Genomic DNA, 24779 nt, shown 5'->3' with positions numbered 1-24779 from the left:
TAATTCTCCATTGTCAACAAGGAGGCTTGGGACAGGCGAAGTTTTAAAGACTTCTGTGGCCAATCTGATACCAGTATGGTGTACAGTCTAAAATCTTTAATCAGCTTGGGGTGGTCCACAGAGTTAGGACAGGAAGACAAAAGAAAATTTATGAAATTCGGAGGAGGCTGAAGTAATATTGAGAAGCAGAAATAGATGAGAGAGAGAGAAATTTAGATTCGAACTGGGGGAGCAGTTTCCCAAAGTTCGGGAGCCCTCTTACCAGTCACAATGCTTCAACTTGAAAACAATATTCCCTGCTGAAGCACTATGACTTCATCAAGGGATTCTCTCGTTAAGAGGGATAAAAATGAAGATGTCGCATGTATCTCAATTGGTAACTGGTAAATTCCATTAAGGAAAATTCCATTTAGTGAATTTCACGATGCGTAAGATTTATGACGACATATAGTACTGTATTCCACAGTTAAATTCCACTATAGTACTTCTTATACAGCTAACTATAAATTAGTTGATAAGTTTACTCAACTACAGTTAAAGGCCCTTGTTACATACTGCCTAACAAATTACTGTACTCGTTAATTAAAATATTGGTCTATGCTTTATTTACTCATTTCTTAACTGATTTTCACTGGAATTTCTACTTTTTCTCAGTTTAACTTTGGAGCCCTCTCCATGGCAACATTTGTAACTTCAGCAAAAAACAAACTTGAGCTTCGCAAAGAAGGGAATTATATATACGAAAAGAATTGAGCTAACAGTAGTAAAACAAAAATCTATTGGGGTTGTGAGTATTTTACAAAGCCTACCAGGCAAGACTACACACAATTTACACTTCCAGTATACAAGAAATTATCTATTTAACATGCTCCCATAACCACTCGGCAAGCAGTTCACACGTTAATGTCCAAAAGGCTGTTAATTTGATGACAGGTGATGTGATGAGAACGGATACAGTACAGTATCTTTACGTGAAGCTACTGCAGAACAAAGTCTCCATGAGGAAACACAATCAATGTTGCGGACTATTCCTGGACTTTCACTTAACATACATAACTGAAGGCAGCATGCTTTAGGAATTCCAGTACTTCCATCTTGTAGGACAGGGTTATGTAGTTAGAAAATAGGTCCTTGTCCTTGATGATGCTGACAGAATTAAAATTTTTTTTTTCATCCAAAAAAAAAAGGATTGGATGATTTAGAAAGTTCTGAAAATTGGGCCTGCGATGGCACCTATAAAGTGTTTCCTAATTTGTGGTGTCAACTTTTCATGCTAATTTTCATTATTGGAGGGTCAGTGTGCCCAGGATATCTACGTTACTTCCTGACAAAAAAAAAAGAAGCCCCATATCATCGTCTTTTGTCAATCTGTAACCTGTCTTATGATGAACTTTGAAAAAAAGATATCCATTATTCATTTGTTTCTGTATTTTCACATTTAGAGGTAATAGAGTGTACTTTTTTATCTCAGACAGTTTATTTAGTGAAAGATAAGTGCACTTCGTGAAAGTATGCGATACAACACAGACGGCAGTTTATAGCTAAAAAACAAGTGTTTATGCCCTTTAGCATTTTTGCCAAATGAAGACATTGTCAATGGATTCGAAGATTTGTCTGATGAAGAAAGCATCCCTTCTAAGTTCATAATTTGTTTTGAGAATTCAAACATTGGAACTACAAGAGGATGATGTGTTCGGCGATGAAAAGTAACCCTGCAGTTTCCTATTCAACTCTGGAATTATGCTACCACATTTTACATGACTTGTCAAGAGCAAATAATTTGGAAGAAGGCTCTCACAATGTTTTGCAATCATCAAAAACATCTACACATCCAAATTTGTGGAAACTTTGCAATAACCTTGAGACTGAAGAAGGACTAAGGCCCCCCCTTTTTTCATAATATAATCTAGAGGAATTTACCTTCATGGAATATGTTGTACTGAATTTTACCAATCAAGAAATTTACCTAGTGGAATTTACTGAAGTGTAATTTTCCTTAGTGGAATTTACCTAGAACCATCTCAACTATATATCCAGTATAAATCCAAACTTATATCAGAGAAATAAATGTAATTAATCTTACCAATTGTTGACCAGGTAGCGGATGAAGAAGCATCATTTATTGGATCAATTACTGGCTGACGGCGAGCAAGTGATACTTTAAGCTGGATTCCACGAACAATGCTACCATTCATCTGCAAGACAAAAGTTACTTGGATGGCTTATTACAAATAACAACATTAATAAAAATTTGCAAGACCACTTGGCAACTGAATACTGATAAATACACAATGGATAAAAATAGTTAACATTGGAAAACATTATTAATAGGGATTTTCAATTGGAAGATCCGAGGAAATTTCATTTTGCATTACTGGTTAGGCAGTATTTGTTCATATCAGGGCACTATATTCTTTTTTGTTTTTACCAACTCTAGTTTCATTACAAATTCCTTAGGTGCAGTTGTCAGTATTATCCTTATCATTAACTAAGTTACAACCCTAGTTGGAAAAGCAAAATGCTATAAGCCACTCTAACAGGGAAAAATAGCCCAGTGAGGAAAGGAAACAAGGAAATAAACTACAAAAGAAGTAATGACCAATTAAAATAAAATATTTTAAGAACAGTAATAACATTATAATAGATCTTTCCTACATAAGCTATAAAAACTTTAAAAATCTAGAGGAAGAAAATTATAACAGAACAGTGTGGCTAAGTGTAGCCTTAAGCAAAGAACTCTAACCCAAGACAGTGGAAGACCATGGTACAGAGGCTATGGCAATACCCAAGACTAGAGAACAATAATTTGATTTTGGAGTGTCCTTCTCCTAAATGAGCTGCTTACCATAGCTAAGTCTCTTATACCCTTACCAAGAGGAAAATAGCCACTGAACAAATACAATGCAGTAGTTGCCCTTTTGAACAAAGAATAATTGTTTAATAATCTCAGTGTTGTCAGGGGTATGAGGCCACTGGAAAATGTGGAAAGAATAGGTCAGAATATTCAGTGTATGTGTAGTTAAAAGAAAAATGAGCTGAAACCAGTACTGTCTGGCCCATCAAAGGACTCAATAACTCTCTTGCGGTAGTATCTCATCGGGTGGCTGACACCCTCGGCAACCTAATACCTATGTGGAATAAAATATGATGTTGAGTTTCAATGAAAGTGTTCTTGAAATGCCAATGTTTTAAACTTATGAATAATATTGGGTGTAATAATATGGGAAGCTACATATGCTAGATAAATCCCAAACAGGTTTGCCAGGTTTTTAAGTGAGAAAAGCCCAACTTCTGATCAACAGAAGCTTTGAAAGGCCAACCCATTAATAAAACATAGCCAAAAATATAACATTTAGGCCAAACTTTCTTTTTATGATATTGCTAACGGCCAACCAATTTAAGAAAAAGCCAAATTTTGAAGTGTTTGGCCTGAAAAAAGGCCAACCTGGCAACCCTGATCCCAAACTATATTTCTGCGAGCATTCTTATTTTGTATACAAAACTTTACTTAAACAAAATTCAATGCCTTAACTTTGTTACTCCAGAGGCTAAAAAATGGTACAAATCTTTAAAATTTCTTTGCAGGTTCTAAACAACAGGTGAGGAGTAGATACATCAGTTGACAGCTAATCTATATCAACTTTGAAGACTGGATGGATTTATCATTTGCCAAGTTAGGCAGTGGTCCTTATTTCGTTGTAAGTTAAAAGTCTTTGGAGACCATAAAATGTTTTTGTGAAGACTGAATAAAATCTAATATAATTTGGATATTCTAAACAATAAAATCTAATATAATTTGGATATTCTAAACCAAGTGAGAGATCTAATATTATCTAACGACACAAAATACATCTACCATAGAATATGTTTCCAGTCTCTTTGACATAACATTCTCCTGAATAGAGCTCAGAGGAAGTAGGAGAATGACACAGAATCAGCTGCAGAAAGTAAGAAATGTGCGAGAACAAGTAGCAAGTTTCTTTATCTAAAACTAGAGAAAAACTTTTGATCAAGAGCTTTGCATATTTTGCCGCACCAATGACAATCGTGTAGTGCAGTGTTTCTTCCGTTGACATGGGGAAGTCTTTGGCCATCAAGGAATAAACTAAACGTGAGGAAATTATTCCGAGGCTTGCAATCCTTTATGATGAAAGGGAGACTTGCTCAAAATATGAAACACCATACTAATTGCTTGAGAAAAGGAAAAAAAGCTATGGGCTTAACCAAATCTACCACTAACAGCTGTCAGGAAAATAAATATTTTATGAAGGCAGTGTGCGGTATAGAAATAAAACAAATTGTAGAATTGATGTTTAGAGCGTATCATGAATATTATTCAAAAACAATTAATCAAAAACAATTATTCTAAAACTATTATTCGAAAAACAGCTATTCAAATAGAAAATTGTTCGAAAGAAAGTTATTCGAAAGGATAATTATACGAAATGATAAATATTCAAAATGTTGTTTGAACCTTATGCTAATAGGCAATTGTTCAAACAGGCACTTATTCAAATAAGCAATTGTTCAAATAGGCAATTGTTCAAATAGGCAATTTTTCAAATGTTTGTTTGAACGTTATCCGATTTTTTTTGGTGGTAATAAACGGTGTGAAGTACACCCATCAACAAAACCGGTGTTGCCTGGCCAGACCCGACTTGGAGAGATCATGCCCTTCTTTCCCTGAAAGGTGGACGAAGTGAAACAACCGAGACGTCGTTAGAATGGTTCGAATGTCAGGAGGAGGGAAATTACCGATATCACTCAATGAAATGCGATGATGAATGAAATTATATATATATATATATATTATATATATATATATATATATATATATATATATATATATATATATATATATATATATATATATATATATATGAGATTGAGAGGTCTTATCTCTTATTCTTTTAAGAAATGCTATAGTTTTCGTGAAAAATTATCAAAAAAATATAATCACACTTATATATTTGAATTCATATGAGAGAGAGAGAGAGAGAGAGAGAGAGAGAGAGAGAGAGAGAGAGAGAGAGAGAGAGAGAGAGAGAGAGAGAGTTCAAGGATAAGTTAGATAAGATCATAAGAACTCTCCAAATGCTTAAACTAAATCGCTCTACCAAAGAGCAAATAGTCTCGGTGGATGGACTTTAAAGTCATTTAGACATCCAAAATTCTTGGAACCCTCTCTCTCTCTCTCTCCCCCTCTCTGTATATATATATATATATATATATATATATATATATATATATATATATATATATATAAATATATATATATATATATATATATATATATATATATATATGTATATATATATATATATATATATATGTATATATGTATATATATATATATATATATATATATATATATATATATATATATATATATATATATATATATGTATATATATATGTATATATATATGTATATATATATATGTATATGTATATGTATATATGTATATATATATGTATATATATATATATATATATATATATATATATATATATATATATATATATATATATATATGACGGGGTGTTTTCAGTAAAATAACAAACATTCCATAACCAAACCACTATTGGATAAAAAAAATAAAAAAAAAAAACACGTGACCAGCGACTACGCCTAAAATTCAACCAATATCACACATGGTTTGGGTTTGGTTTTGTGTTTAGTTGGTCACTGAACAGCTTTGGGACATGGAATCTTCACCCTAAAGAAATACAAATCCAACACAAGCTTGCAAAGAAGTTAAAAGTTTTGTGTGATCCTTTGGACACTTCCAAATAATGTAAATATTGGATAAAGGTAATATATATATATATATATATATATATATATATATATATATATATATATATATATATATATATATGTATGTATGTATGTATGTATGTATGTACAGTATATATATATATATATATATATATATATATATATATATATATATATATATATATATATATATATATATATATATATATATATTACCTTTATCCAATATTTACATTATTTGGAAGTGTCCAAAGGATTGATTGATTGATTGAAAGTTTTCTGGCATCCTGACATCTAAGGTCATTGACGCCGATACCATTTACTGTATATGAAAATTAAAAGCAAATTCGATTAAAACCATAAAAAAAAATTAAGAAGTCCTTACAATAGTTAAATAGTTTTCAGAAGACCTGCTTCTGAAATAAATCTAAAAATTCCGCTCGCATAGTAAGACACATCATGTCCAAGAATCTTGGCAAGGATAAACCTGCCATCCTCACCTCGAGCCTCAAACAGATATCTATTTCTTAAGTTAGTAAAATTAGGGCATTCGGTCAACAAATGCCTCACTGTTAAAGGTACTAAGCAGTCCTCGCAATACGGTTGGTGTTGGCCCTTCAGCAGAAACTCGTGTGTCAACCGTGTGTGACCAATACGGAGACGACAAAGAGTCGTCTCCCATTTTCGGGGAATCATGTTATACCTCCAAGGTGATATGATATTTGTTACTTCCCTCATTTTATTGCCATCTTGACTATCCCAGTGCTGTTGCCATTTATCACATACCAATTTCTTGATGTAAGGTAGGAAATCGTTACATGGAATGGGATACCTCCTTGGTAGCAACTCGGATGCCGCATTCTTCGCCAGTAAATCTGCCTTCTCATTCCCAGACACACCTACATGTGCTGGAACCCAACAAAATCGAACAGTTATACCTTTCCGTCCAATAATAAAAAGCCATTCTAAAATCTTTAAAACTAGAGGGTTACTAGAATTAAAAACTTCTAAAGCTTGAAGAACACTCCTTGCATCACTAAAAATTGTAAAATTACCCTCCTTTTCCAAAGCTATTTTCTCAATAGCGGTTAATATGCCATACAGTTCGGCAGTAAATATGGAAGCTGTTAGAGGAAGTGCACCTCTACAATTAAAATCATTACTATGTACTCCAAATCCAACGCCAGCATCAGATTTGGAGCCATCAGTATATATAAAAGTCGATCCCCTATGTTCTTCGACATGTTCCATAAAAAGAGACCTGGATTCTAAGTCAGTCAAATTCTTCTTAACTCCAATAAAGTATCTACAAAAAGATATGTCAGGTAATTTCCATGGAGGTGTTGATGATACCTTGAATGGAAGCACCTTATTTCTAATCATATCCAGATTGTTTAATAATTGGTTAACCCGAAACCCAAAGGGTTGAGGAGATTTTGGGTGCAACTCAAAGTAGGTTGAGTTCCTTACAAGGCTTGCAGTTTGAAAGGCTGAAGAATTGGGGAGTCTTTGCAATCTAAACCAATACCGAATAATAGAGGACATTCGGTAAAGGTCCAGAGGCAACTCCCCAGCATCAACAAGGAGACTTGTGATAGGGGAGGTTCTAAAGGCTCCTGTGGACAATCTAATGCTAGCATGATGTATTGAATCTAGTATTTTTAACCGGCTTGGGGTTGCTGAGGAGTATATTTCGCATCCATAACTAATTTTGGAAAATATCAAGGCCTTGTATAATTTTAAAATTGTATTGCGGTCTGCCCCCCATGATGTATGGGACAAGACTTTTAAAAGATTCATAGCTTCAACACATTTAGCTTTTAATGTTTTTAAGTGAGAAACCCATGTAAGCCTACAATCAAATATCAACCCTAAAAATTTGGCTTCACTTGCACATGGGATCCGTTGACCTTTGATGTATATATCCGGGTCTGGATGTACTCCCCGTATACGACAGAAATGGACAATTGTAGTTTTACTTGTTGAGAACTTAAATCCATTCATATCGGCCCAATGGATAATTTTATCAATAGAGAGTTGGATTTTTCTCTCAACCATTGCCATTCTGGCTCCAGCAAATGATATGGAGAGATCATCCACAAATAATGTTGCAAGAACATCCCGGGGAATGACTGAGGATATCCCATTAATTGCTAGTGCAAAAAGGGTTACACTCAGCACACTCCCCTGAGGAACTCCTTCTTCCTGGCATTTACTCTGTGATAGAGCTTCCCCAACTCTCACTTGGAAAACTCTATGTGAAAGAAATGACTGGATGAATAGTGGTAGCTCACCTCTCAATCCGCACTCATGGATTCTTTTAAGTATACCGTATCTCCATGTGGTATCATATGCCTTTTCAAGATAAAAAAAAACTGTAACATGGTGCTGTTTGGAAGCAAAGGCTTCACAAATGGAGGACTCAAGTTGTATCAGCACATCAGTCGTTGAGTGCATTTTCCTGAATCCACATTGAATGGGTGATAAAATATTCTTCTTTTCAAGGTACCAAATCAGTCTTGCATTGACCATCTTCTCCATGATTTTACATAAACAAGATGTCAATGCAATAGGTCGGTAGTTTGCTGCTAAAAACTTGTCCTTACCGGGTTTTAAAAAGGCTAAAATAATGGCTAGTTCCCAAACACTTGGATAACTATGATCATGCCATATTCTATTAAAAATGCTTAAAATAAATAACTTTGTATTATAAGGTACATGTTTAATCATTGCATATGGAATTCCATCGGGTCCAGGGGCTGTATCGTTACAAGTAGCAAGAGCAGAATCAAATTCTCTTTCAGTAAAAGGAGAATTGTATGACTCTTGCTTTCTTGTTGCGAAGTTTAAAACTTTCTTTTCTTCATTGCTCCTATACTGGTGACCAGGAGCTGCTTGACACTTGCACGATACATTTGAGAAATGGTCAGCCAGGGCATTGCTAACTTCGGTTGCTCCAGTCATATACTGGCCATTTATCTTTAACACTGGTGGTGGGTTTGGGGTGAATTTTCCTGCTATCTTTTTTACTTTCCTCCACACAGATGATGTTGGTGTTCTACTGTTAATGGAGGAAACAAAGGACATCCAAGACTGGCGCCTAGCTTCTTTCATGGCACGGCGGAACTGTGCTCTACATTTCTTGTAAATGACTAAATTCTCCTCATTACGGTGCATGCGCAATCGAGTTAAAGACTTTCTTGTGGCTCTGTGCAGGGCAGTTAGTTCTGACGACCACCAGGGGACTGGTCGTCGTCTGAATATCCCAGTTGTTTTGGGAATGGAATTCACTCCTGCTGTGTGAAGAGTTCCATTAAGTAAGTCTATGGCATCATCAACACTTTCAAACTGTTCTGCATTTCCTTCAATTTCACTTAACTCCCGAAATCTATTCCAGTCCGCCTTATCAAGATTCCATCGAGGTGATCTTTGTAAAGGTGGACCATTGTTGGTGTTTATAATGATTGGTGCATGATCACTAGTATGCCAATCATCTAATGTTCTCCAATTAAAATCGAGAAGACAGTTAGAGCTTGCAACTGATAGGTCAATGCAGGACAAGGTACCTGTCTGTACATGAAAATGTGTGGGCTCTCCTGTATTGAGGAGTCCGACATCTTCATTCTCCAAAATTGACGATATAATATTACCCCTTGCATTTGCTAAAACATCACCCCATAAAGGATGTCTACTATTAAGGTCTCCTAGTAAGATAAAGGGTTGTGGGAGTTGTTTAATCACCTCTACTATATTATCATATGAGATGTTATCATTTGGAGGCAAGTAAAGAGAACAGATTGTGTATTTTCTCCCTATATCAATCTGTACAGCCACTGCCTGCAGAGGGGTACAGATAGACAAAGATATTTGGGGAACATCTCGACGAATGTATATAAGACTTCCCCCATGGCTCCCTGCTCGTTGATCATATGGTGTCCTATAGCTAACATACTCTCGAGGACAAGGAGTATTAGCATCGAGCTTGCTTTCTTGTAGACATACTGTTATAGGGGAGTGCTCACGTATGAGGAGCTTAAGTTGTTCATATTTCGCCCTTAAACCCTGGCAATTCCATTGCAGAATGGAGGAAAAAACTATGTTTTATTTTTTGGAAGACACCTTAGATGAAGTCTTCCCAATGGCACTATTTGATCTAACAATGTTTCCCGGAGGTAACTCTAGAGAGGATCTTGATATAGTGGGTTTTGTGTTTCTCTTTTTCTTTGTGTCCTTTTGATCTAATTGTTGAGGAGGATGGTGGACCTCAACTTGAATTTCTGATTGGTTCAATTTACCTTCTAGTTGTTCAGAAACATCAGCAGACAAGATATCATATTTATTGGAAGTCGTGACTTTAATGTTTCTTATGGTAGGAGGAGAGAGGGAGGGAGGTCTCTCTCTTTTTCGATTAAAAGGTTGTGATCTGTCAGGTTTTTGCACCTTCCCCACTACGGGTTCACCAGGTAAATTGGTTTCGAGTGCAACCTCCATCAGATCAGGCAAGGAAACGGCCTGTGAGAGGTTTGTACTTTTGTTTAAAATCGGAGTAGTTGGCTTTTGAATAATTTTCAGATCTTTAAGTGTCCGTTTTGATTTTTCCACAATTTCTGGATATAGATTTTCGATGGGACTTTCAACCTCTTTAACTACTTTCATTTGTTTCTTTATCTTAGAAGTAGAGATATAATTTTCGTCTGTGTGGTTTGACAAGTTTTTCTTCAGAACCATTGAAAAAGGTTGCCCTGGTCTTATTTGCTTTTCAAGAGCTCTTTTACGAGCCTCTTTAAAAGTAACCCTTTCCATGGTCCTAATGGCCTGAATTTCTTTTTCAAAAATAAACTTTACACAGCTTTTAGATGTAGCTGGGTGTGCTTCCCCACAATGTATGCAATTAGGGTTTTCTATGCATACTCCATGACTACTTTTTCCACAGTTGGCACAAACAGCTGGCTTATTGTTTAGTTTTTCTTTACATTTCTGGCTTAAATGGCCATACATTTGGCAATGATAACATCGCAATGGTGACGGGATATATGGTTTTACCTTCAAAGATAGCCATCCAGCTTTTATAACATTTGGTAATCGGCATTGATCAAATGTTATAATCAGAGTAGCAAGAGGGATACGTTGTTCTCCAACTCTCTTTCTCATTCTGACTACTTTAACTACTCCTTGACTTTTCAGTTCATCCTCTATTTCTTTCTCCTCTATATCCAACAATTCTGGAGCATATATCACACCTCTACTCTGGTTGAAAGTAGGGTGTGAAACGCATTTTACGCTATGACCATTCAATGTTGTAAGTGTTTTTAACCTTTCACCTTGTAATGGGGACAGTGTCTCTATCAAGAGACTTCCATTTCCCTGGGGTAAAATTTTTGGCTGCCCTCCACATAAATTAACTATTTCTCTATTAGCTTTAAAAACATTTATACGCTCATTTCTTCCGTTTTCAAATTCCAAGATAAAAAATTTTTCATAATTCACTACTTCATAGTGACCAGGTAATACTTCTACTTTTCTATATCTTTCTGTACTGTCATCATTTTTCACTCTCTCTCTCTCTTCTTCTCTAGCGTTTTATTATTCACATGACGTGAATAAGGTTCTAACGTTACAATGTTAGAACCCGAGTTGGAGCTGTCTGTACCGAGGTCCATGTTTGTATTTTCCAGGTCGTCAACAGAGGTGTTGGGTTTTTTTGAAAAAGCAAGCCGGGTTATCCACCTCTTATCGGAGGATGTCAGTCCTCCTATCCCATGTGGCCCAACACGAGAAGAGGCTTCAGCGGGGACCAGTCCTCTATTAGAGAGGGGCTGCCTCTCTTAAGGTGGGCGTACACTGGTCAGTGGGGGTAGTTAGCCCCTCCCACCGTCGACTCCAATGCCTGGCGTCACCCATTACCCGCAAATATGGGTGACTTAAGACCGGATCACTGGAGCCCGACTCTTAACAGACTTGGTCTGCACCCAATGGGGTCTGCCAGAGGGTGATGGCATCTAAATTGGCACAGGTTGAGATGGAATGCAGTCCATCCCACACTGTGCCAAATCCAAAGCAGCATCCAAAGTAAAATCGAACATGCCAAAGTCGTCAACAATATCGAGCCCAAAAGGACGAGATGGGAGAAAAAAAGAAATAATCAAAAGTAAAAGAGAAAGTGCTGACTGATTTAGTTGAATCGACAGCTGGGCACCGAGGTCCAATGGGAAATAGTTCCCACTGTTCATTAGAGCCCAGCTGCTAATCCCTAAGCCCCCCCATCCTCGTCAAGGCTTCAGCATCTGGGGGGAGTGTCCAAAGGATCACACAAAACTTTTAACTTCTTTGCAAGCTTGTGTTGGATTTGTATTTCTTTAGGGTGAAGATTCCATGTCCCAAAGCTGTTCAGTGACCAACTAAACACAAAACCAAACCCAAACCATGTGTGATATTGGTTGAATTTTAGGCGTAGTCGCTGGTCACGTGTTTTTTTTTTTTATTTTTTTTATCCAATAGTGGTTTGGTTATGGATTGTTTGTTATTTTACTGAAAACACCCCGTCATATTCCTTTTTCTTGAATCGTAACAGCAGTAAGGAACCAATGTCTTATTCTATTTCATGAACTCTCATAGCGATTTGTGGTGGTTAACCTTTTTCAATGCATGCTCTCTTTTCAAATTAGCATGAAATTCTTGCACCCCTGAAGTGTTGAAATACAAGAGAAAACCACTTAAATTATTATTATTATTATTATTATTATTACTTACTATGCAATGATATAAAGTGATTTGATATGTAGTAAATGAAAAAATAAAAAAGGCTTCTAGGACAATTGCTGTGTTACTTTTTTTTTTTCCAGAAAAAAGTAAACCTGTGTATAATAAGGATTTATTTATTTATTTATTTTTTTTTTTTCAAATTCATGCGGTTAGGAACCGACCACACACCTCATAGGCGAGCAGGCATCTTTGATTAAGAAACATGAGTGAGATCAATCACAACTTTGTTGATACCATTGTCATTAATTGTGGCTATTAGGGATTGCTGTCCGTCCATTTGCTATTTAGGTGTTGTTTTTGGTTCAGTTTGTAAAGAATGAAGCTATTTATAGTTGTGCGATTCATAATTTTCCGACAATTGTCACTCAAATTAATAAATATGATATCCATAACTACCAAAACTTAGTTACCTTGGACAATTTTGACAAGGGAAATTTTAATTTTATAATAATTTTATAAGCTTGCAGTAGAAACCTATATATAACCGGAAGAAATAAGTCTAATTTTGATCTTATACTTTTCTTGCATGTTGGTTTGGTTTTTGAAATGGCGGAGACCATCTAATTTCCCCAAACTGGTGGGTTATGGATTCTTTGGGCAATTAGTATCAATATGTAAAACCAGCTCAGGCCACGTCTTTAGGTTGGACTATACATGTATACGTTGCCCATAAATTATACACGCCAAGTTCTGTAGCTGATGTTTTTATTCATTATGGCTAAAAATTAGCAATGGCAATAATTGATTATTCTAGACTGAGAAGATACTATAGGATATCCTATTCTGGTATAGGATTTACATATATAACTTTGTTGAGTTACCAGCATTATTTTTTTTAACATGGCTATCATTTCAATTATTGGCATTTTATACCATATTGCATGTAAAAAAAATGATAAATGAATAAAAATTTGATTTATTTTATGTTAAATTACATGTAACAAAATAAAGATATATGTAACAATATAATTAGATATATTTTTTGTTATATTCCATGTAAAAATAATAAATAGATAACAAAGGAAACAGTTTTATTGTATACACATCATGCATTATATTGCATGTAAATATAAAGATTTAGAATGCGGTGTTACAAATGAATGACCTTGTCAATAGCTGGTCCAACCCCCGTGGGCATCTATCACCTCGTTTAGACGTGTAGGCATGGAGGCCACGAGCCGTTCGCAAATGTTAAAGGTAACGTTGGCTCCGGGGAGACAACTGAGAGAGCCCAGGGCTCATGAAAACCTATCGGAGTAGGCGGACACGGGGGGGAGTCGAGGGTCAAACCCGTCGACGGCACAAGGAACTAATCAAACTCGACATGGGGATAAGGCGAAGGCTACGTCCAGGGATCCCGTAAGGAAATATAATGACACGTGGAGTCCGTGAAGTGCGGAACACCATAAGAGGAGGGAGAAATGGAGGTATCTGTAATGGGTCCCTGAGGTGCGGGACTGGGAGGAAGTAGCAGGAATGAAATGTGCATAAATATGGATATACACAACATAATATCCCAGACCGAGCCGGATCCCTCCTGCCTACCGATGGCCAATCGAGGCGGCGGGGAGAAACAACTACGGAAGGGTAGGGGAAGTACTGAAAAAATAATGTATAACAAGCCTCACACACGATCAGGATCCGCCCGGGACAGAGCTAAGCGATGTCCCCAGAGGGGATATACGTAACACAAAAGCTGACTCCGAGACTCGACATGAGAGCGAGTGATGGCATCCCTGGAGTGGGGGTGTCGAGGCGGAGGAGGGGGGAGGAGGCTAACGAGTGGGGCAAAAGAACAGGCGTACCAACCTGAACTGAGACCCACGACAAAATGATCACACGGAAAGACTAGGATAACGAAATAATAATATAACTGATATGGTAATAAAATGAAAAAAGGGAGGCATGCTGGACAATGATGATAATAAACGTAAGATAGCACGAAGGGACGAACGGAGAGGCAGGGGAAGACCGAGCCTAACAGCGCGGGGGAGACCGAGCTAGGCAGGGCTACCAACATAACAAGGTGTCGGTGAGGTGCCGACAAAAAACATAAAACTAAAGAACTGACTCGCGAAAGTCCCGACGATCTAGAAAATACTGTACTAGTAAAATAACGTATACGCTAATATGATTGCTACTACGAACGAGAAAAACGTAAAACGAAGTAAAACTAGTAACGCCCGAAGGCGACCAGGCATGCCAACCTAAAGTGAACTACGATATCGTAATACAGTATCATAAAAATAACTGTTATCGTAATAACAGAACAATACCATAGCATAAAATAACACGGGGTGTGAACCGTGGATACCCAGAAAAGTTCAGAACGAGAAACAATCAGTATAGAAGACTCATTGCAAAGCATTAAGAACGAGAGAGAGAGAGAGAGAGAGAGAGAGAGAGAGAGAGAGAGAGAGAGAGAGAGAGAGAGAGAGAGAGAGAGAGAGAGAGAGAGAGAGAGAGAGAGGAGGTAGCCAGCCATCATGGCGGACCCGATGCGGGGTCGCGTAATATAAAAACCGAGATAAAATAATAACCAAGGGCAAGACTACCTCCAAAATCTCAAAACTCATAGATCTGGTACTTAACTTAGGTGGAGTAACGGTAAAATCCGACATCCTGGGATAAATCCTAGGTAATCCAAAGGAAATCACACACCGAAAAAAGAATAACAGCGTCAAAGCAGGTGCTATGAAAAGTAGTGACGTCACTGGCGTGGGTGGGATCGTTCGTAGTAGCGATCGGAGCTAGGAAGTTGAACGGCACCTCGCTGTTCGGGGATGTTGACAGGAGATATCTAAATGGTACGAGACCTCTGGTTGTGATTTTATCACGCCCCAGTATTATACCGACACCTTATTAAGGTGAGCGAGCTAGGTTCAACCTAGCATTCCTATACAATTTTTTCTCTGGTAAATTCATAGCAGTTATTACCTTAGAAATTAGGTAAAAGGAGCATTTCCCTGGGCGGCACAGGTCAGAGCCCAGAAAATCTCTTTTCCAGAGCTAAGGTGAAAAAATCATGAGATGAAGGTTGTTCGTTCTCCATGATGAAGCGTAGACAACCTTCCCTGTACCTCCTGGGACAAAAACGGGTTGGGCAACGGTACCAACTTGGGGTTCAATTCTGTCACCATGGGAAACCAGTTGCTCTTAGGCCACAGAGGAGCAACCAGGGCCTCTGTCCTTTTGAACGATCAAAGCTTGTCCAGAACCTTCATGAGGAGATTGAAGGGTGGAAACAGGTAAATCCTCGCCTGACAATTCCAATCCAGGGTCATCGCATCCATGCTCAGTGCTGCTAGATCTACATTCGGTGCTACATAGCAGGGAAGTTTCTTGTTGAGACTCATCGCAAACAGATCCATTTGAAGTCCAGGGACTTGATCCTGCACGAAAGATAATGATTTTTCATCTAAAGACCACTCCGTCTCTAGAGGTTGTCCGAGATAGGGAGTCAGCCATCACATTTCTTACTCTGTGAAGGTGGGGTGCTGACAGATGCCAACCTTTCCTCTGAGCCTACGTAAAGATAGCTAACATTACGTTATTTATTTGAGGAGACCTCGACCCTTGCCTGTTGATGCAATGAACTATTACTTTGCTGTCGATGACTAGATGAATGTGAATGTTCTTCTTCGTGTAACTTTTTGGGGGACAAGAAGACTGCCATAGTCTCCAGAATATTGATGTGGAATTGTTTAAATTTCTGGGACCAACCGCCTTGAACTTTCCTGAGTGGAGCATGATCCCCCCAACCGTACTATGAGGCGTCCGTATTAAGAACCACTACCGGAGGAGGAAAGCGCAACGTTATTGTCTGTGACAGACTTTTGGCAGTGGATCACGGTCGAAGTTGTCTTCGGAGTAACGCCGGGGTCTTGGTCTTCTGATGGTCGCGAAGAACTTTGGAGGCTCTCCGTTTCCAAACTGTGCTTGCATCTTTGAGCCGTACTTTGAGGACAGGGTTCGCTACTGAGGCGAATTGCAAAGATCCTAGAATCCTCTCCTGGCGTCGCCTGGTGGATTTTCCCGACTTGATCAGAGACCGGACTGACTTCGCTATTTCTTTCCTCTTGGAGGGTATAGAAAGGGAATGGGACTGTAAGTTCCAATGAATCCCCAACCACAGGATAACTTGAGCTGGGGCAAGTCTTGACTTCTTGAAGTTGATCTGAAACCCTAGAGACTGAAGGAACCTTACAACTTGAGAGGATGCTTCCAAGCACTCCAGTGCCGAAGGAGCCCACACTAGCCACTCGTCCAGGTACCCCACTAGTTGGAGGCCTTTTTCCCGAAGTTGTTGAACGACTGCATCGATAACCTTCGTGAAAATCCTCAGAGCTATGGCATAGCTCTAAATACATAATCCTTTCGCTCCAGGCTGAAACCAAGGTAGGGGGAGAAGCGTCGACCTATCGGAAAACGCCAATAAGCGTCGGTAAGATCTATAGAGACGGTGTAAGCCTCCCGGGGTAGTAAGGTCCGTATCTGCGAAATAGTCAGCATCCGGAACTTGACACACTGAACGAACAGGTTTAGACGGGACAAGGCGAGAATAGTTCGAGGTATATTCGAATCGTTCTTTGGCACGCAAAATAGACGACCTTGAAATCTCATAATCTCATGCAACGGATAACTTTTCTTCAGAAGGTCTTGTACATATTGTTCTAGATGAGGTGTTAACTTCTGGAAAAATCTCCAGAGCTTTGGAGGTCGTTGCTTCCACTTCCACCATAACCCGTTGGAAATGATGCTCTGTGCCCAAGGAATGAATGACCACCGGTCCTTGAATAAGGTCAGCTGTCCCCTTACCGGAATACTGTATCCACATTGTTTGAGCTGAGGAAGTGCACCCCTTCCTCCTCTGCCGGCTCGATGTCCGTGACCCCTGGATCTGCCTCCTCTGTCAGAGCGGCCTCTGCTGCCTCTTTCTCTCTTTTGAGATCGAAAAGACGACGACCCTGCTCATACACCAGGTTGAAAACCGGGGACCATGTCGTCACAGGATGAGGAACAGCAAAAACAGTCTGAGGGACGTTGGCGGGGGAAGGAGCAAACGACCTCCTAAGATAAGTTGGTTTGCGGGACCTCTTAGGCTGTGGTCCTACCCCAGGGGTGAATTTCCTCTTCAGAGAGATCCCCCACTTTTGGAACAGGCTCTTATTCTTGGCTGCAGCTTTATCTATAACCTCTTTCACTAGTTTCTGGGGGAAAAAGGTCCTTTCCTCATATACAAGAGTCGATGAGACGTTTCGGATCATGGCGTATAGTGGCTGAATCGAGAACATGTTCTCTACAGACTCTACAAGCCTGAAAGAAAGCATAGGGATCCTTCATAAAGGTAGCAAGATGAGTTTTTGCTAACAGGGAAAAGACTGGGGCATCTGTAAAATTCCCAATCATCATTTCCATGAAGCACTGGAGAGACATTGAAGCTGATAGTCTCTCTCTAGTCTCCAGTTCAGCTTTAAGGAGGTGTTCAGGAATCCTGGGCAGTTTCTCATTAAATTGGTGACTGGCTACATCCTTATCCAGTTAACCTTCAGAAAAAGTAAACTGGACATCCATCCAGTGGTCAGCATCATGTGGAAGAATGAGTGATACAGGTCTACATTCTTCCAACACCGAGAGAGACTTACCTTCCCGCATGGCCTTCTCCACAGCCACGAAGCCCTTCGAGGCAAAAGGGAAGACCACCATGTCCAGAGCCACAAAGGTGGCTAACCTTTTACCAAAGGCACCTAGCTGTGTATTAATACACCCTGCTGTCTTCATTTCCTTCACTGCCCCGTGTTGAGCCCTTTTATGTTCCAGAAGGATCGTTTCTTTAGGGATGGTATCATCCCTCAATGAAACTCCTTCAGCTAACCTCACTTAGCAAAAGGGATAGGCCTCAATATCCGGATAAAATTCCAGATCGGCTACTGGCCTAGAGCCTAGCCCTTCGCCAATGTGGAGGATACCCTCAGAAAGTACCGCGTGACCAGCATACCTCGTAGGATTCTGCTGCGTACAGTAAGGTAGCTGAGAGGGCAAGACTTTATCCTTACCCGGATCCTCCTGTGACTTCAAAGCCTGTATCTCCTCACGCAAGGCTTTGAACATCATACGATGGTATTGCTGGGTCCCCTCCATGAAAGCCTTCATGTTAGCCAATAGTGACAAATCCCCCCAATTCCCCAATGTACTCGGAATTGAGGGGGTTTTGGGTTCCGCAGGCTCCACAGGGGATGGAAGTGGAAAAGTAGCAGGAGCCGCTCCCGTTACAGAAGATGTAGTCGTCGTCGTAGACAGGGAGGCCAGTGTCGTAGTAGAAATTGATATAGTAGATACCGCTGAGTCCCTAACAGATGCCTCACTATCATCATCCAACTCAGGCAGGTAAGAATCCTCCACCGGAGGGAGAGGTTCTTCATCTGACTCCACAGTAGAAAGTAGAGCCGATTCTCTACCCGGAGAGAGAGAGAGGAAACCGTGGACATGTTTTCTAAGTTTAAACTCATAGCACTTAATGCCTCATCCACATGTAGCTGGATGGTTGGGATGGGTTTAGGCTGAAAATAACCCAAAACCGAGTCAGGTGCCGCCTTAAGGAAGAAAATATCCTTCCACTCAGTAGATGGAAGGTAAGGAGCCTTTGGATCCACATTCTTCTTTTATCCCCCCCAGGAAAGAGAAAGTTTTTAAATCTAAAGCAAAAACTTTATTGATCAATACTAATTTTTGGTATAATTAATGGATTTATAGAACATTTCATTATAATATGAATGGAAAACTAACAAAAGCAAAAGTTTAAAAATTTAAAGTAAAAGCTTTATTAATCAAAATTATTGTTTGCTATTAAAAATAGTCATAAACGGGACGCGATATCCTAGACGAATCACGGAGATTGTCGAGGAATCGGCCCCGAGATGCTTCCACCTGTCTGAGCAACTTTGTAGGCATTCCCCCACTGGTAGAGATGCAGGGGGAGTGCTTATCCTAGCATTTGCGGCCTCGGCTGCTCCCTCTAGGATTCTTTCCTCCCCTGAAGGACTTTTTGCCGAAAGGGATTATTAGACACTACTGTCTTCACTGCTTATTTCGTCGTCATGGTCTTGGTTGGACGGGACTGCTGAGGTGCTGGAGGTGTATGGGGCTTGGATGTCAAAGCCCTATGGAGGAGGGAATCTCGATGAAAATTCCTCCACCTCTCAGCAGCAAGTTCCACGTCCTTAGGCTCAAACAGGTGGGCTCTCTCTAGAGAGGAATGTCTGAGCATATCTATCTCGACGCTGGGGACCCGTTGGTGGAACCTCTCAGACACCGCATCTCGACGTTTTAAGATAGTGTTTGACCACAAGTTCGAAACTTGGTGGGCAAGAAACTCGATCGTGCGAGTGCCTGAGGGGAGAAAGGTCTCCATTGCCTTCCTGGTACGCTCCTTGGAGAAATCCTCGGATCATACCAGGATTCCCAAGGTCCCTAACCAGACGTCCAGCCACGGAGTAGCTTGCATCGCATACTTAGTGACCTTTTCCCGGTTAAGGACTTCGGCCGCCAATAACGAGACCTGCTGGCTGGAGTCTCTCAAGAGGGATTCCCCTGGTTAGCTCTTCCAGAGAGTGGTGAAGTGGAAGAGCTGAACTGGGCTCCTCCAGGATCTCAAAGTACCTCCTCTTTTGTACACGAGGAGGTGGGAGGAGCTTGTTCGTAGAGCCGGCACGGTTGGAGGAGGCAAAGTCGGAGAGCTGTTGGGCGATCTTATCCCTGGCACTCTTCAACCCCTGAGACCAGGGCAGGGCTGCACTGGTCTTTGAGGGTTTCTGAGTGCCGAAGACACAGTCTAAGACCGTGTCCATGCCCTCTCGAGGGGTTATCTCTGGGTCGCAAAACCCATTGAGAACCCTCATAAGAGTCAGGACATGCCATAATGCATGTTGACTCTTGTTGCTCTCCCCCTGATGTTGGACTTGCAGCGAAGTCTCCCTCTTCTATCCCCAAGAGCTCTTCTTGGGGTGAGTGGCGGACATTCATCGAGTGCCTGGCTGTATCCGTTCTTGTAGTCATGGCAGATGACTTTGGCAGAGTCTTGGAGTCTTTGGACTCCTTCCGAGGAAGGAGGTAAAACTCCAACATCGAAGGCCAGTGTTGTGTCCCTCCTGATGTCTGACTGAGGGGAACTCTCCGCATGAAGGGAGGTTTCCTCCAACGGTGGAATGGAGGAGGGCCTCTCCTCATGCAATTCCCTTGGTGAGGGAGGGGGTTGAGTACCCTCCTCATCAGACAGGAAGGGAGAGTATCCCTGGGGAGATACTGGAGGGACTAGCCTTGATGGTCTGCTCGGAGTCAGCTTCACCCTGACCACGTCGGAAACTCCTCTTTTCTTCTTCAAAGGGGTAGAGGAAGCCATGGTTCTGTGTCGCGAGTCCAGAGCTATAGGCTGCTCTGACGAGTGGCCGGACAGGGCAGGATTGAATGCCTGTGTTACGACTCTGACGTTTCCCTTCTCCAGAAGGGCGCGCTGAAATGCGTTTGTGGGGAGGGGAATGAGGCGACGGTGACCTGGCCAGGCGAGAGCTGGCGTGCTGATAAGTGTTGGCGCACGCATGCGGGCTCGTGTTGGCGTGTGCGTACGGATGATTGCTGGCGCGCATGTCCTGGTGCGTGCGCGCAGGAGAGACCTGCCGCGCAGGAGAGCACATAGGCGTGAGATGGCACGTGCGCGCAGAAGAGTGATGGCGTGGCGGCGAGTGCTGGCGCGCAGGAACTCGTTGACATGCAGGTGAGTGCTGGCGCGTGGGAGCGCGCTGGTGCACAGGAAAGATTTGGCGTGCAGGAGAGCGCTGGTGTGTAGGTGAGTGTTGGCGCGTGGGAGAGTGCTGGCGCGCAGGAGAGCGTTGGCGCGCAGGAGAGCACTGGCACGCAGGAGAGCGCTGGCGCGTAGGAGATCGTGGGCGTGTAGGAGATTGCTGAAGCGCATGAGAGCGCTGGCGCAAAGGAGATTGTGGGCGACCCTGGGCATGTGAGCGCAGGGCACGCAGGCGACCATGGGCACGTGGGCGCGTGGGCGCGCAGGAGAGCGCTGATGCACAGGAAAGCGTTGGTGCCTAGGCGCATGATGTAGCTGCCGTCTATGAGGGCGAGCAGTGTAGGGGCGCGCCGAAGCGCAGTAGAGCGCTGACGCGCAGTCTGTTGATGACAAGCTGCTTGCGAGTGCTGATGTCCTGTAGGTTGGCAAGCTGCAGTGCGATGGCACGCAGCTGCACACTTTGGTAGAGCCTCAAGAGGCTTTACCGGGAACAGGAACAGTGATGGAAGGTTGGCAGGTCTGAAGGGTGGATGGTCAGGAACTGGGATGTGCCCTTTGTAAGGGCGAGCATCCACCGATGGGGATCGCACGAACGATCCGCAGAGAGGTCCAGGACAACCGACAACCCTATCATGGTCTTGCCATAGAGTAGGTCACTCTGGCTTGACTAGGCTAGTGTTTTCTGTCTCCCACCCTTGCCGGCGAGTATCCCGGCGTGGGTTCTCAACAGAACCTCAGAATATTCAGTCTTTCTACCGGCGGCCGGGCAGCAGGGTGAGTAGTCACTCCCCTGCCGGCTTAGAGCTGTTTGCATAGGAGGCTAAGCCTCCCTAGGCCACACTTGAAGTGATAGTATGATGCCGCCACCATTCTCCCCTGCGGTTTACAAGAATAGTCCTGTTTCGGCAGACCTTAGGCTTAAGAATAGTTATTGTTCTGCCGCCGATACTGAAACAAAGTTTCACCCTTGTGTGGAAGTGGCAGCAATCCTGACGCCTTCTTCTACACTGGATACAGGACCCTTTTCCCTGCCCCTCTCTGTACTTTAGCGATGGCCTAGCTATCGCAATCCTGTGGCCGTTGTCCTACAATCTCACCGCTTGCCGAGTATATTGTGGTGCCGGCCAGGCTCCTACATAACCATCTGTATAGTCACTCAGTCTTTCCCTTATGGACGCAAAGCTCCGGGAAAGGTTGTGGTGACGACTGCCGGTGGGAGACCCCTAAACCGCTGAGTGTTCTTCAGTCCTCCCAGCAGCGACTGGCGACAGATTTGTGGCTGGATGGAAGCTTGAATGATGCATTCTCCCCTTCCATTTGAACCCTCATTCTGTAGGAAGGCAGTAAGATATAGTACTTACACCCTTATTTATTGTAAACAAACAATTTAAAAAGGTAGCCCTTCACTACATGCTTTCTCTCTCTCTGTCAGCTAGTGCCGCCAGGTAATACTGCTGGCTGGACTGGTGCTGTTAGGTACTAACTGCCGGCTGGACCGTGCCGCCAGGTACTACCCAGCCGGCGACATGCCGGCCGGACCGTGCCGCCAGGTGCTAGCCTACCTGGCAACATGCCGGCTGAACTACAGTATATGATTATACAGTAGCCAGTATATTTGTAGTATAGTATATACTGCAGACAGAAAACTATAGTATATATTATACAGTAGTTATTTTCCAACATACCTTGTGTATCCTGGCACAGTCTATTGTTGAGACCAATCCTATATTGAAAGAAGAGATTTCCTTCAATACACTGATAGTTAATCAGTTAACAACATACCCCGCAATATTAAAGAATTAACGGATTTTGAGCGAAGCGAAAAATCTATTTTTGGGTAAGATGGCCATGGCGTCCTGATGGAAGTTCCTCTAAGGTAGCTTCCTAGGGTATATTACAACTACGGCGATATTCCCAGAGAATTTACCTTAAGGTACCCAGAATTCTAACTCCTGGAGCGAGTATCCCTAATAAAAGAGCCAGGGATATCGTATAAATCAGAGGACGTATTCTTGACACGCCACATGGCAATCTGTACCCCGAACAGAGTTAACACTTCGTAGGGGTCAAATGGCAAAAAAACGAAAACGAGAAAGAAAAGGGGAGAGCCGTTCGTAAGGCCTTCTCTTCTCCCGTTTCGTAAGCGTGCCCTGCGCCGATTCTGGCGCCATCTGCATTCCTTGTAGCGAAACACGAGGTGCTACAGATATTGTATGTAGGGAGGGGTCCTACGGCCCTTTCATTGAAAGGGAAGGGCGGGTCCATCAGGACGACATGGCCATCTTACCCAAAAATAGATTTTTCGCTTCGCTCAAAATCCGTTTTTTGGGCTCAAGCCATGTCGTCCTGATGGAAGTATACCAGAGCATTACTGTATCTGTGGATTCTCAAAATGTGCCGTACTCCTCAGAAGTATTTCCCCCAGTCGACGCGACCTAGAGACCTAAGATGTTACCGTCATACATCTTTTCAACTAATCATAAACCATGATAGAGCTTCCTGCCCCCAACAGGGAAGAGTCTTACTAGACTCTGGGAAAGTCTCGAAGAGTACATATATCTAAGTATGAACCCCAGGCAAGCGAGTATAGTGGTCTCACCCAATACTGGGTAAAGCGAAGTTCGAAAAGAATCACTGTGTCAATATGAAATATCGACCAGTCCTCCGCTCAAAACACGTATTGGACAAAGGTTTATATCCGCTTAGGAGGAAACTCGTAAATCCGGCACCATCCCTTTATGGAATGGAGTCCTCCAGCTAAGGGAAAGCATAAACCAATGCAATATTAGCTTGCATAAGGGAACATTCTATTAGAATTATCCCCGGGTAAATATACATAGAATGAATGCTCACAGGTGAAGGAGACGCAAGGTTCTCAAGAACCAGTTTATTGACAGACAATAAACAAACAGGTTAACCACACTCATATATATATATATATATCTATATATAAGAGGAGGATAACTAAAACTTTAAGCATAAGTATGATAGTAAACAGAAACTTGTTTGTCTGAAAGAAAAACATTGGAGCCACTTTTAAGATACCAAAGTATCAAAGTCAAAAGTCTGTTTTACTAATCAGTCACATTAGCGTTAGAAACACTCGGCACGCATGTTTGCACTTATGCTGGGTTCACCTTTGAAAGTGGAACAGTCAACGTGGGTCACCCAGTACCCTCACATAGTTTGTAGTACAACATGTGACTACATACTCACCCTGGAATTAATTGTCCCAATTAAGCTACTGTTCCTCGCAGAGTTAAACAGCAGGGTTAACGACGCAACCCACTGCTACCACAGAACCTCTTAGTTGCTGCACTTGCTTCGCATAGTGACGAAAGAACACTCTGGAAGACTTCCAGCCAGTGTACGAACGAAGATGTTCAAAATCCCTACAACTAAAGAAGTTTAAGGATGAAGCAACTTTCCTCGGATCGT

The 24779-nt window shown here is 41.5% G+C and overlaps 1 protein-coding gene across 2 annotated transcripts in view; it reads right to left on the bottom strand.

Annotated features, from left to right (window-relative positions):
* Nelf-E (negative elongation factor E) overlaps positions 1-24779 on the bottom strand; it is a 585662-nt gene that overhangs the window by 29894 nt on the left and 530989 nt on the right. For both annotated transcript variants that reach the window (XM_068373903.1, XM_068373902.1), the window contains exon 6: positions 2084-2195. In XM_068373903.1, the coding sequence (XP_068230004.1) occupies positions 2084-2195 (112 nt within the window). The remainder of the gene's footprint in view (positions 1-2083; positions 2196-24779) is intronic.

The sequence above is a fragment of the Palaemon carinicauda genome, chromosome 5 (assembly GCF_036898095.1).
Source record: "Palaemon carinicauda isolate YSFRI2023 chromosome 5, ASM3689809v2, whole genome shotgun sequence".
Taxonomy (NCBI): domain Eukaryota; kingdom Metazoa; phylum Arthropoda; class Malacostraca; order Decapoda; family Palaemonidae; genus Palaemon; species Palaemon carinicauda.
The sequence above is the reverse complement of the archived record's forward strand: the minus strand, read 5'-3'. Positions and strand labels throughout refer to the sequence as shown.